The 14745-nt window shown below is 35.6% G+C and overlaps 1 protein-coding gene across 2 annotated transcripts in view; it reads right to left on the minus strand.

Moving 5' to 3' along the window:
• Nucleotides 1-278: 278 nt before the first annotated feature.
• The window catches only part of MMUT (methylmalonyl-CoA mutase), a 28316-nt gene continuing 13849 nt past the window's right edge, over nucleotides 279-14745 (minus strand). Inside the window, exons 7-13 of one of the 2 annotated variants that reach the window (XM_082639657.1) lie at nucleotides 14063-14174; nucleotides 12564-12679; nucleotides 10347-10462; nucleotides 8617-8748; nucleotides 7322-7469; nucleotides 4519-4686; nucleotides 279-722 (exon numbers count right to left, since the gene is read on the minus strand). In XM_082639657.1, the coding sequence (XP_082495783.1) occupies nucleotides 594-722; nucleotides 4519-4686; nucleotides 7322-7469; nucleotides 8617-8748; nucleotides 10347-10462; nucleotides 12564-12679; nucleotides 14063-14174 (921 nt within the window). In that variant the 3' untranslated portion in view covers nucleotides 279-593. The remainder of the gene's footprint in view (nucleotides 723-4518; nucleotides 4687-7321; nucleotides 7470-8616; nucleotides 8749-10346; nucleotides 10463-12563; nucleotides 12680-14062; nucleotides 14175-14745) is intronic. The other variant, XM_082639656.1, reaches the window with a different exon arrangement.

The following is a 14745-nucleotide window of genomic DNA, read 5'->3' on the forward strand; positions in this document are numbered from 1 at the left end:
CTGGTGGCGCAGTGGTTGACAGTCCGCCTGCCGATGCAGGGGACACGGGTTCGTGCCCCGGTCCGGGAAGATCCCACATGCCGCAGAGCGGCTGGGCCCGTGAGCCATGGCCGCTGAGCCTGTGTGTCTGGAGCCTGTGCTCCACAACGGGAGAGGCCACAACAGTGAGAGGTCCGCGTACCGCAAAAAAAAAAAAACAAAAAAAAAAACAAAAAAAACCCTAAATTAAAGAATGGGACTAGTCAGATTTTTTTTAGGCATTGTTTAATTCTTAAAATAGAAAGTAAATAGGTTTATAAGAAATCTTTCAAATAAATATCACAATTAAAAAAAAAATATCTTTGTCTAGAGTTTCTGACAAAGTATTGAGCATATGTTATAGAGAGTTTTTAAGGATTTTTTTAATTTTTAAAATTAAAATTAAAGTGAAACTATACATACACACTTATAGCATAACAACATTCTTATAAGTCAGGTGCTTGAATGTAAAGCTTTCAGGAAAGCACATATTAGGTGTTGAATAATTTGAAGATGTGGCTTCTTTGATCATTAGTGAAAGAATAGTTTAGAAAAGCTAAAACAAAAACAGGATGTTATATAGATTGTTGCTTCTTTTCCAAACACTTCTCAATATCATCAAGCACTTGAACGGCAGCCTTTGGAATTCGAGTCCCAGGACCAAATACATTGGAAACACCAACTTTAAACAGAAATTCATAATCCTGTTGAAAGAATTTAATTAGTAGAACAGACAATATTTCTAATTTCAAGAAAATGAAACAAAAGGACAATGAATGCTGTCTTTTCTTCTTTATCTCCAACGCCCCAAACTTTCTCATCCGGTACACTCTTGGCATTTGGGGCTGAAAAATTCTTCCCTGATTGGGACTGCCACTAGTACCACCGTTCGTACTCCAAGCCATTAAAAGAACAAAAGACATCCTGCCCATTTTCCAAACACCCCAGTGTGTTCTTTGTGGTGGGAAGCTGTATGGTCCACCAACTGAGAACTTCTGAGCCCCAAACCATAATTTTCTCTCACCTAAATTTTTACTACTTGCCATTATTTGTGTTAAATTTAGCAACACATTATAGCTTTAAATTTACAAGGCTATTTATTTCCTCCAAGGTAATTTTGTCTACAGCTAGTGAATGGTGTAGTACTTTGAATTTGGCTTCGTGATGGAATTAGATTTTCTAGAAATGAAAATTAACTCATTTAAAAAAATTCTCTGTTGTTGCTGCTGCTGTTTGTTAGTTTTACACAAAGTTTGAGTGAAAAGATTCCCAGGGCACAAATACTGCTCCAGGCTTTAGATTGTTTTAACATCACAATATTTGTAGCTGTATCAAGTTTAGGACGTACTTTAAAGTCCTGATCCTCATCCATTAGGGTGATCATATTTCCAGGACATTTTGGTTTGTGCTTATTGTTGCAACAGCTTTTTTTTTCCCATGAGTCTTTTTTTTTTATTATTATTGAGGTATAATTGACACATAATATTAGTTTCAGGTATACAACTTAATGATTCAATATGTGTATATACTGCAAGATGATCACCACAGTAGGTCTAGTTAACATCTGTCACCCTAGTTACACAATTTTTTGTGTGTGCACTTGTGAGTTTAGAACTTTTAAGATTTATACTTAAAACTCTGTAACACACTGAGCTCTTGGTAACTCTCTTAGTTACTTAGTACTATGTCCTTCGTCCTTAGTCTCTAAGGTACTACTTACTTACTTACATACTACTCTCTTAGTAACTTTCAAATATGCAGTACGGTACTATTAACTATGGTTACCATGCTGTACGCATATTCCTAGGACTTATTTATTTTATAATTGACAGTTTGTACCTTTTGGCCCCCTTCACCCATTTCACCCACCCTCTACCACTGACTCTAGCAAACCACCAACCTGTTCTTCTCCATATAAGTAAGATCATGTGGTATTTGTTGTTCCTCTGTCTGACTTATTTCACTTAGTATAATGCCCTCATGATCCACCCATGTTGTCGTATATGGCAAGATTTCATTTTTTATGGCTGAGTAATATTCCTCTGTGTGTGTGTGTGTGTGTGTGTGTGTGTGTGTGTGTGTGTATCACATTTTCGTTATCCATTCATCCACTGATGGACGCTTAGGTTATTCCCATGTCTTGGTTGTTGTAAATAATGCTGCTATGAACATGGGGGTGCATATATCTTTCAAGTCACTGTTTTTGTTTCCTTCAGATAAATATCCAGTATTGGAATTGCTGGATCATATGTACTTCTATTTTTAACTTTTTGAAAAGTCTCTATATTGTTTTCCATAGCAGCTGCACCAATTTACATTCCTACCAACAGTGCACAAGGGTTCCCTTTTCTACACATCCTTGACGACGCTTGTTATTTCTAATCTTCTTGATGATAGCCATTCTAATAGATATGAGGTGATATCTCATGGTTTTGATTTGCACTTCCTTGATAATTAGTGATGTTGAGCATCTTTTCATGCACCTGTCGACATCTGTCTATTTAGATCCTCTGTCCATTTTTTAATTGGATTATTTTTGCAGCATCCTTTTTAGTAGTACTCATTTTCATTCTTAAAAGTCATCACATTGGATGATTAATTACATGGTCATGCTAATTATCCCCCAGCTACTTCTTTTCTATCTCTATTATTTCCTTATAATATTCTTGTAACACCATAATTCTGCAATGACACTTAACATGTGTTATCGCTATAAGCTCCACAATAGCAATGGCTCAATCATTTTGATTAACTGCCATATATTAGTGCTTTCTAATCTAAAATCTAAGAGACTTTCAGTTGAATAATAGCAACACTTTATATATTTACTGAAAACAAATAATGAGAAAAATGCATGGGTATTAACTGATATATAATTATATTATAAAGGATACCCATGTTAACACACAAGTGTGTTAGAATATGATCCTTAGTCTTTAAACTCATGGGGAAAAAAGTACGGCAAACACCTACAGATATTCTAGGTAATTTAAATATCCAGAGACTTATACAAAATATATTTCTTGAAAATGTCAGCTCACTTATATAACAGGCCTGCATTTCTTCTCAATTCATATTTCAATGCCAGTATTTTGTGCTGCCTAATTATTTTGGTTCTTAAATTTTAATATCATGCCCAAGAGCTTAGGGATTGTAGACTCTAAAACTGCAATATAGATAGAAGTGTGCCACAGACAGACAGCAGTAAAGACTAAAAGCCCTTTATATTCCCAAATAGTATTCCCAAATAGTGTTCCCAAATAGTAAACTATATTTATGAAGATAAGAGCAAATGTGCTAATAAAAGCAGTTTTGTGTTGACTGTACCACATTAAGTATTGTGTTGTTAGAAAGAATAAGTAATACACAGCTTGGTCGCCAGCCCCACATTGTCACCAATCTCACAACCTCATACATATGTATATTTTCTCATTTCCTAAGTAGTGTATAAATTCATTATTTTATATTCTGAGTCGTAATGGAGGGAAAACAATTGTAGACATGGGCACAAGGTCACATGTCATTGACAGAGTCCTGCTATATGGTGGTGAGGCCTTTACAGTATGTATGAATCATTTACTTAGGAGCAGTTTCATGTAAAGTTCTTGTAACTCAATACTTTTTCCATTCTTAGTAAAAGAAGAAAATTTGATATAATTAAAAATTAAATTGGAAATAGACCCAATTTATATCTTAACTATTTTAACTTATCAGGAAGGTGTCCCTGCCCCCTTAATAAATTAATTGACATTATCGTTACCTAGCATCCATTTCTCCTTTCCTAAGAGGATCTACCCTTTTGTTCAAGAATCCACCTCTGCCCCATTCAGCCAATAATTTTTAGGACAGGCTGACTCCATCTATGTCTGAATTAGGTATTTTTGGCTCTAAGAAAACCATTCCCCAATCAAATTAGCTTCATGGAAAAGGGCCTCTTACAGGACCATGTAATTTATACAATGCTGAGTGAAGGCAACATTTAGGGATGGGAACAGGCAGGAAATGGACAAGGCAGTGACTCTAAAACAACAGAAGTAAGTGCTACCGACCGACTGACTAAAGGACTGGCTCCACTGCTAGGACAAGGGGTGCTCACCCTATCTCTAGGGAGGGGCTGATATAGTCACTGTGTGTTCACCATTTTTCGCTACTCCAGTTGTGAGATTTTATTACTTTTATCCTGTTCCTTCTCCGTCATTGCTTATTGAATATAAAGAAGATAGATCTCTATCTAGGTGACTAGTTTGTAGGGAGGCAACTCTCTCATACAAGCATTATATATTATTAAATCAAATTATGCATATTGAATTATAATATAGTCTGAATAGAAAACAACATGGACCACTTTTATAGAATTTACTTAGTAATTGACCTAGGAAATGATCTGGCTCTAAATCTGCAACAAATTTTTAGAGAAAGTATATAGAAAATTAAAGAACTATGAATAAGCTACTCAGGTTTCCCTTCATGGTACTAGAAAATGTAGGAGATGAACAATACCTGTGGTGGTATCACCCCCCCACACATGACGAGAATATCTGGCCGTCCAAGGGCGTTGAGTTCCTTGATGAGCTCAGGAACTAGGGTCTTATGCCCAGCAGCGAGTGTGCTCACACCCACAGCATGAACATCTGCATCCACAGCCTGCTGGGCCACTTCCCGGGGAGTCTGAACAATTCAAAAGTAAAGAGACAAATCATTATTTATTCCAAAAAGTGTTTCTAAAGTGTTATACTACTTCAATCAACATTCCAAGATTTTCCTCATTAAAAATCTTGAAGTGAATATAACTTTATATTTCATCATCAAATACCAACTCATCCAATTATTATAATAAACACCAGGGCTATATCTGCTTCTAGCACTACAAACTATCAATTAGATTTAAGTTACACCAAAATATAGTTCCCCCCAAAATGTTCAAGATAAAGTAGGAATATAGGCAAAATATATATTATCTCTTCATTATAATTTTTAAAAAATACATCTGTTGTCTTCACTATCAACATTTACTGAGAGGCAACATGGGATAGGATTTATAAAGAAGTAAAAGACTGAACATAAAATGCAACATGAAAAAGTGAGCCTTAGGTTTTAAAATAGAATGGGAAAGAACAAGATGGTGGACTAGGAAGCTCCAGGACCTCATTCTCCCATGGAAACACAGAATTAACAGTAATATATGGAGCAAAATAAGGTGAGAACTATAGAAACTAGTTAAGGCGTTACAGCACCCAGGAAAGTGCATAAACAAGAGAAAGGATGGTGCCAAGGAGGGCATGCCTCTCATTTATTAACTGATTTAACCATTGGAATATAGAATCATAAAGGATGTTTTCAAACATTCGATTATGAATTGAATTACCAAAGATCATATCTGCTCTGTAATGAATCCGTGACATTGCTTTAATACTGTACACATATATTTAAATCATTTCATATAAAAAGTACCTACAAGTTTCTCATTGTAAATATAATGTAAATTGAGACAACTGGGAAGGATAAGGCCACCTGAGAAACCACTGCACAATTATAAGCACTAAAAATACTATCAAAATCTGTGAATTTTCTGAGTTGGCAAGATTTTAAGGCTCATAATTTTAGTGCAGAATCAAAAGGTTCTATACTCAGTAATGGATCCACATTCAAGAAGATCTCTAGGTAAGTCACACAACATATTGGTAAAACCTTGAGTCTGTGAAAAACATTAACACACGAAATTAAAACCTTTAAAAATGTGCGTATTCCTGCTATTGATTTCTTAGAGGTAAGACATTTAATTTAAGCATGATATGTTATTCATATCATCCATGTTACCAAAATTGATTAGATTAAAATTCCATTTAGGGACTTCCCTGGTGGCACAGTGGTTAAGAATCTGCCTGCCAATGCAGGGGACACGGGTTCGAGCCCTGGTCCGGGAAGATCTCACATGCCAAGGAACAGCTAAGCCCGGATGCCACAACTACTGAGCTTGCGCTCTACAGCCCAAGATCCACAATTACTGAGCCTGTGTGCCACAACTACTGAAGCCCACGTGCCACAACTACTGAAGCGCATGCGCCTAGAGCCCGTGCTCTGCAACAAGAGAAGCCACTGTAGTGAGAAGCTTGTGCACCGCAACGAAGAGTAACCTCCGCTTGCTGCAACTAGAGAAAGCCTGCGTGCAGCAACAAAGACCCAAAGTAGCCATAAATAAATAAATAAATAAATAAATAAATTTATATTAAAACATTCCATTTAAACAATTCAGTTCCATGCCTTATGTTTATATAAATTAAACTGTATTTTAAATGATCAAATGTTGCAATTTTAAAAACATCAAATCTAATTTTAATTAAATCAGTCATCTGAGAACTGCATGATTGTACCTTCAGCCACAGATAAGTTTTTTTTTTTTTTTTTTTTCTTTTTGCGGTATGCGGGCCTCTCACTGTTGTGGCCTCTCCCGTTGCGGAGCACAGGCTCCGGATGCGCAGGCCCAGCGGCCATGGCTCACGGGCCCAGACGCTCCGCGGCATATGGGATCCTCCCAGACCGGGGCACGAACCCGTATCCCCTGCATCGGCAGGCGGACTCTCAACCACTGCGCCACCAGGGAGGCCCCAAGTTTTTTTTTTTAATGATGTAGAATTATGGTTATCAAAGTTGGTGGCACTAAAAGACAAATTATATTTTTGCAGATGGTATATAATGGGGAAATGAACTTTTGGTTATCTGAGAAATTCCTTTAGATGCCAATGGCTGACAATAATTTTTTTAAATTCTTTTATTTTATGAAAAAATATTTCCCCAAAGCTAACCACTAAATATTGAAAATGCATTATATTTGATCACTATTTAAAACAAACAAACTAACTAAAGCAAAAGGACAGCAAAATGTAAGTAAAAAAGTAGAATGGGAAAGTATTCAACTTAGAGGAAGACTGAAAGCAATCTAAATACAGTGTATACTATTTGTTTAATCTGAAACATAATTGAGATTCTTAACAAAACCCACCTTAAATGCCTAAGACTCTAAACACATTTACATATTTATCTACCAACACAGCTCAGGACATATCTCTAGAAGTCTGTGCTAACTCTTTATAGTAACAATTTCTTCTAGCCTCTCTAGAGTAATATTTTAAAATCCCAAATGGGAAAACTCTTATGGGAGACTCTATAAAGGCTGGGCCTCTTCAGGAAGATTTACTTCTTTCCTGGTGAAAATGCAATGAATACTCTTTAGTCTTCATTCCAGTTGACCTATCCGCAGTATGTAGCAATAGTACTTGAAATTCCTCCCAACAATTTTCAATACCTGAAAAAGAGGACCAATATCCACATCAAAACCAAGATCAGCAAATCCTGTAGCAATAACTTTTGCTCCTCTGTCATGTCCATCTTGTCCCATTTTTGCCACAAGAAGACGAGGTCTACGACCTTCACATTCCATGAATTTCTGAACCCTAAGGAACATTTTAAAATACAACAGTTATATATTAATTGTCCAAAGGTAAGATATAAGACTCTCTAATTTATTTGCAGTAAATCTTTCACGTTTATTTAAAACATCTAATCTGTTTACTCATATTTTGTTAATATCTGTTTCATGTTAAGAACTCCATTAAAGCCTGAGTATGTTTACCATCTCCCCCCTTAGAAAAAATTTTGAAAGATGGCACAGACTGTAAGCCTGTAACACTGAGAGTGAAGCAAGATAAGGAAATAACAACTTTACAACTTAAGGCAGTCCCCAGAGTACAATATGCAGAAATAGTTAAATATAAACTAAAAAATGCCTTCAGAAGTATTTGTACATATACGTGACTCACTAGCTGTTTTGAACTGTCCATATCTCACTTACCCTTCACAAGTGTGAACTCCCCCAAGGTGACCTCAATGTGGTATCTTAATGCATAATCAAAATAGTTGCTTGCTTAAATCAATAAATTTATGTCTCAGATGAAAAAGCATGAAGAAACAAATTTATTTTTGTTAAAAGAAAAAAAAATGTTCCATTTCGATGACTTTCACCTTGGCTGTCTGGATATTTATTTCATATATGAGTAGTGACATAATATTTTTCATGGAAAATTTATTACAGTGGTTGGGAAAACTAATCATCAGGAAGCTACTACTCACACTTCAGAAGCATGATCAATTTATATTAATTCATATTTCCAAATCATGTTTGACAGTTATTTACTGTCAGTCCAGTGACGAGTGATTTTAATTTATGCATAGATGGCAACCAAATATTTACTTTCAAATAGGAAAAGTAAGATTTTATAATTATTTGAGCAATTAAACAATGTAAATAAAACTTAAGAAAATATGGAAATGAACCGTCGTGAGGAGATTGAAATCTAAGTACCTGAAGGATATGAAGCAATATCAATGTTAGTTAAACAAACATTTGCTTGAAATGAGAAACTCCTAAAGGGGACTGTGGTGAAAGTTCAAAATATTATTTTAGTAAAGCTACAGATTAAGAGGAAAATACAAGTCAAATATTTTCCAGTGGAATGTGAAAAAATTAAGCCCACCGTATATTCAAGGGGATGGTGTTAACAGAAAAGATGACATTCTGGTTTAAGAAATCTCACATATTACCTCTTGATAGCAAATGATATCTCTTTACTTTCTCCAAATTCCTGGCGATAGGCTCCACTCACCATACGATCACTAGCTTTATGCTCACCAAATACCTTTTTCATGGCATCTGTGATTTCTCCAACTGTACATCTAAAATATTAAATGGAAGTTCTGTTAACATCATTATTTGGGATAAAAAATATTTAACTTAACATTCAATATAATTAGAGATATTTTCTTACCTAAGTCAAAAAAAGGCTGTCAAAAATCTAAATCCGAATGCTTTCTACTGCATTCATGATAGGATCTTTCCTCAGAATACTTATGAAAAAATGATTCTGAATGCCTTTACTGAAAAATGACCGAATGACCTAAAAACTACTAATAGACAAGCATCTAAAGGTTACTGAATAATTCACTGCTTAACAATACAAATGGGCAAAGACCAAAATTCCTACTGATATTTTTTGATAAAAAGTAAATCTTTTAGCATATTCCATTTGGTTATTAATTCATTCAACATGTCTTGAGTGCCTAATATGGGCCAAGCACTGCTAAGTGCTAGAGATACAGTGATAAATAAGACCAAAAAAAAAAAAAAAAAGTACCCGCTCTTGCAGAATTTATCATCTAGTCAGGGAATACAGATAATGCACTAACAAACAAATAAATTAATAAGATAATTTCATATGGTAATAAGTACTATAAAGACACTAAAATAGGCAAAATGGAATGAGGTGTTTGGGAAAAATGTTTTAGGGATATTGAAGATATGAAGATACAGCTTCTGAACTAAGACCTAAATGATGAGAAAGAGACACGCAAGGGAACTTAAGAGGGAAAAGTGTTCGAAAAGGAAATGCTAACTGCAGAGGCTCTGAGAAGTAGGAAAACATGTTTTATGTTCTAAAAATAGAAAGAAGGACATTGGTACACAGCATAACAAAGGAAGTAGGATAAGACAATGTCAGAGAGGTAGGCAAGGATCATATCCAGCAGTCTTGCAGGCCATGGTAAGATTAGGTTTTAATTTAAAAGGACTGGGAGACCACTGAAGGATTTTAAGCAGAGAAGTCATCTTATTTCTTTTAAGAAATTAAAACTAAAAAAAAAAAAAAAAAGAAATTAAAACTGAAAAACAAACAAAAAAACAACCGATATACTATTCACTCCATCCCTTAAGCACTTGAAACAACTTAAAAGTCCATTATATTAAGCAATAAACAATAAAAGCAAAAATAATTTACTTAGTGACATTATCATATATTGGGAGAAAAGTTTCTGTGTCACTTGCTTTTCTGCATGTTCTGTAAGGCAAAGCACTGACTGCCTTTATGCTGGACTACCTTTTCAGAGATGTCTACATAGTACACAGCCTTGGAAGACAGAGATACTGTCCAGTTTGGACAAAGGGCAGGTTTGCTTACTGTCCAACATAATAATGTCTCCCTATCCTTGAAAGTACATCAAACTTCAACTTGCAAATCAGTGACACAGGTTTATTATAATAGCTTCGAATGTCCTGAGCCACAGGGAAATACACGAATATTAATACACTCCATTCAAAATGTATGAATGTTTTAAATGCACAAATGTTTAAGAAAAACAAGAATTTTTGGGGGGGGTTTCCAATATTTTCTTTTAGGCTCACATGGTTTATAGAATCAGGCTTTTATTTAAGTACACCCTGAAAAACTAAACTGGTCAACTTTTAGGATTTGGAAATCTCCAAACTTACATATCCTTACCTTGCACGAGCTGCATCTACTGCAAGAGCGAGAATATTCCCATCTCCACTGGCAGCACATGCAGTCAGGGCAGTGAGACACCGCTCAGCCAAAGCTTGATCCCTGCTGGATTTGACCTTACAGAAAAGGGTAAGGAAAGGGACCATATATGTGATTAGAGAATAAAACAGAGATCAGATTATACTCTTATTTATATCATATGGAAATTGTTCCATAATCCTAACTTTAAAAACAAAAGAAAAAAATAGAAGAGAATAATATGTATCCTAGCATTGATATTCATTACATTTATTCATTCCCTCAATGTTTAAGGACTTCCTAAAATAATACTAAATTCTGTATAACACTGATAATTCAGAAACAAGCAGGGCAATAATAAATAATAGTGCTGACCCTCCCAAGTAGTACATGCTACTTAATAGATTACAACTTAGGGAATATTTTAGTTATATTTTAAGTTTCCCTTAGCTAATTAATAGTCTATTGGTAATAATATGTATGTATATTGCTATTCTACTTAAAAATAATCCTGAGAGAAAAAGAGAGACAGAGACAATGAGAAATACTGCAAAAGAGAGAGAAAGACAATGAAAAGTGTAGTCAAAAACATTTTCCCTTGGGTCTTAGCTCTATTCTGCTCTGCCAACAACCTGCCTAAACAAAGTTACCTAAAATGCAATTTTTTACAAGTTTTCACCACCTGTAAAAAAGTCTAAAATATGATACTGCCTAAGATGCCACTAAAATTATATCATATCTATAAGCAGATGTGGGTTAGAAAATTTATATTAAAGGCAAGGAGGAACCCAAATCCATTATCATTATTGAATTTCTCACTCTTACCCAAAATAAGGTAGATCATCATTTATGGTAAGTGGATGCCCTCAAGCTGTGCGTTTAAGAGAGTTTAAGTACAAGAGAGGAAAAAAGCAGTTTTCCAAATATAATAAATATTGAGACTTTTATGACCACTGGAAATATAATGCTACATCCTAAATAGGACCCTTTAAAAATGACAAAAATGTGGGAGATGAGTCATTATCTCCTGAATGAGGGTGAAAAAGGAAATAATATTATTAAACATCTGCCATTAACTCTAATAGAAAAAACAAATGGAAGTTGAAAGTTACACATACAGTCTAACTGGACAAAGTCTACTGGATTCTTAAAGAACATCTGAACTGAGGGGAAAAAAGTCCTATCTTTTTTTAAATTTTTATTTATTTATTTATTTATTTTCTTTTTGCGGTATGCGGGCCTCTCACTGTTGTGGCCTCTCCCGTTGCGGAGCACAGGCTCCGGACGCGCAGGCCCAGCGGCCATGGCTCACGGGCCCAGCCGCTCCGCGGCATATGCGATCCTCCCAGACCGGGGCACGAACCCGTATCCCCTGCATCGGCAGGCGGACTCTCAACCACTGCGCCACCAGGGAGGCCCCAAAAAAGTCCTATCTTAAACAATCATAGGGAAAGTTAACAGAGAAAACCATTAAGGAATTTTCAACTTTCCTGCCTTAGAAATAGCAGTAATTACTAAAGCCAGAGATTAAGAGCTACTTTGGTAGCTTCATACAATAGAAATATATAGGTTACAGCAGTAAGAATTAATATGTTTTATCTATTTTAGTATTTTATATACTTTGGTTCATCTCAGTGAGAAACTGGAAATTAAAACAGTTCTCTAGTTTCAATGTAAATATCTTTCATTCTAAACTGTATCTTACTAAAGCACTATTCAAATATATTTGAATTTTTTTTTAATTGAAAGCAAATGATTCTTTCATAGTAGTATAAGGAACATGGAAATAAATTACAGTGAGAAGACCTGGGTTCAAATATGGACTCTGAACTTAATTTTGTTTTTAACTTTGAGTGAGTTATATAATCATCTAAGCCTTACTTCAAATGTGTACATTATAGGAGGCATTATTATTATGGTGTGGTTTTTAATAAGAATGTATAAATTTCACAGAGGCAGATATCATGGTTAAAAACATGAGTGTTTGGTGTCAACAGACTTAGAGATTTGGGTCTTGGATGCTTAATTATATCCTGGGCAAGTTTCTCCATCTCCCTTATCTTTAGTTTCCTTACCTTTAAAATGTTGGGAAATAATACACACTTCATATGGTGGTTCTAACAATGCAGCAGGACAGCATGAGGGCTTGGACAGTGCCCAGCACACAGAAAATGCTCAAAATATGACAGCTGTTATTACCTTGTTAAGTTTTTCAATCTGCTTGTTACGCACTGAAGTATTATCAATTGCCAGAACATCCACAGATTCTTCTTTTTCCAACTGGTACTTATTTACTCCAACAATTACTTCAGAACCTGTTAATCTCCCAGAGGAAAATAATATGTAGATTCTATTCACAAATAACTGTCTAACAGTAATGCTCTGATCACCACACATATTTTCCTTATAAGTTTGATATTTTTAAGTAGTATTCTTACTCTTAATGAAATTTCAATATAGATCAGTGAATACCAATATGGAATGGGGATAGGAGGGGAAAAGACAGGTATATATCAGAATCTCTGTAAGGGAGGGCTTTGATTATTCACCCAAACTATATGCTTTCCCAGAGTTTCTGATAAACTCTCTTCTAACACTACAAAATTAAAACTGTAATAGCAGCTACCAACTAAGATTTATAAGGTAGAAGACAAACATGCAATGGCTTTTCTAATATTTTCTTGAATCCTCTTACAGCCAATCACTTTTAAACAAAAAATACCTACCAGAATTACAAATTATATTTCCTTAACACTATAAATATATTTTGCCTCAAACTACCAGATTATTACTCTAGCTAAAGACATCCCGCCAAGAAAAAAGGTATATCCTACCTCAGGATATACCTCTTTTCTTATTTTCTTCATAAAACTTACCATAATCCATAATTATTTTGTCTATTTATTTGTTTACTTGTTCATTTTCTCCCTCTCTCTTACCAAATTGTAAGCTCTATGGGTGTAGAGACCATGTCTGTCCCATTCACAGTTGTATGCCCAGACAGAGCACAATGTCTCAAATACTAAAGACTAAAAAAGTATTGGCTGATTGAATGAATAAATAAATGAATAGTCCAATGCAGAGCACAATGACCAATAATAATGTCATCTTCAAAATGGTGGAGTTATCTACCCACATATATACACATAAAAAATGGGCAAACCTCCACACATACTTTGTACCTATGTTTGCTTATGTGCATCCAGGCATGCAAAAATACAAACACAGAGATAGATACATATAGATTCATGAGAAACATTTTATCCAAGTTTCATTTTTCTATAATTTTTGTTTTACTAACTTTATATGTTATCTTCAAACAGAAATTAATATTTCTTTTTTTAATATAATTTATGTCATTTTATTTATTTATTTATTTTGGGTTGTGTTGGGTCTTCGTTTCTGCGTGAGGGCTTTCTCTAGTTGCGGCGAGCGGGGGCCACTCCGCATCGAGGTGCGCGGGCCTCTCACTGCTGTGGCCTCTCCCGCCGTGGAGCACAAGCTCCAGACACGCAGGCTCAGCAGCTGTGGCTCACGGGCCCAGTTGCTCCACGGCATGTGGGATCCTCCCAGACCAGGGCTCGAACCCGCATCCCCTGCACTGGCAGGCAGACTCTCAACCACTGCGCCACCAGGGAAGCCCCAATATTTCTTTTTAAATACTGGATTTCACATATAAACTCTCTACTTTATCTTACCAGAATCTATTCTAGCTTGTCTTCGGGCAGCACATTCTTCGATTCGAAGTTTAGGTATTCCCTCTGCTACAGCTTTGGCCATTCCACCCATCTCTTCAATTTCATTAATGAGCTAACAAGGAAAAACAGATTAATAAAACTAGAAGAGAAGATGAAAATATTTTAATAAACAATACGTATGTGTTATGTTATATAATTACTAATGTTAATAAAATTATAAACTATTTTAGTGGTAAATTTAATGTTTCATAAGAAAAGAATTAACAACAGAGCATTAATTAGAAATTCTGCAGAGTTAATAATGCTGTATTATATATTTGAAAGTTGCTAAGAGATAGATCTCAAAAGTTCTCATCACAAGAAAAAATATCTGTAACTGTGTGTAGTAATGGATGTTAACTGAACTTATTCTGATAATCCTTTCACAATATATACGTATATTAAATCCTTACGTTGTACATAAACTAACACAATCTTTTTTTTTTTTTTTTTTTTGCGGTATGCGGGCCTCTCACTGTTGTGGCCTCTCCCGTTGCGGAGCACAGGCTCCGGACGCGCAGGCCCAGCGGCCATGGCTCACGGGCCCAGCCGCTCCGCGGCATATGGGATCCTCCCAGACCGGGGCACGAACCCGCATCCCCTGCATCGGCAGGCGGACTCTCAACCACTGCGCCACCAGGGAG

This window comes from Mesoplodon mirus (genome assembly GCF_964341445.2).
Source record: "Mesoplodon mirus genome assembly, chromosome: 12".
In the NCBI taxonomy this organism is placed as follows: domain Eukaryota; kingdom Metazoa; phylum Chordata; class Mammalia; order Artiodactyla; family Ziphiidae; genus Mesoplodon; species Mesoplodon mirus.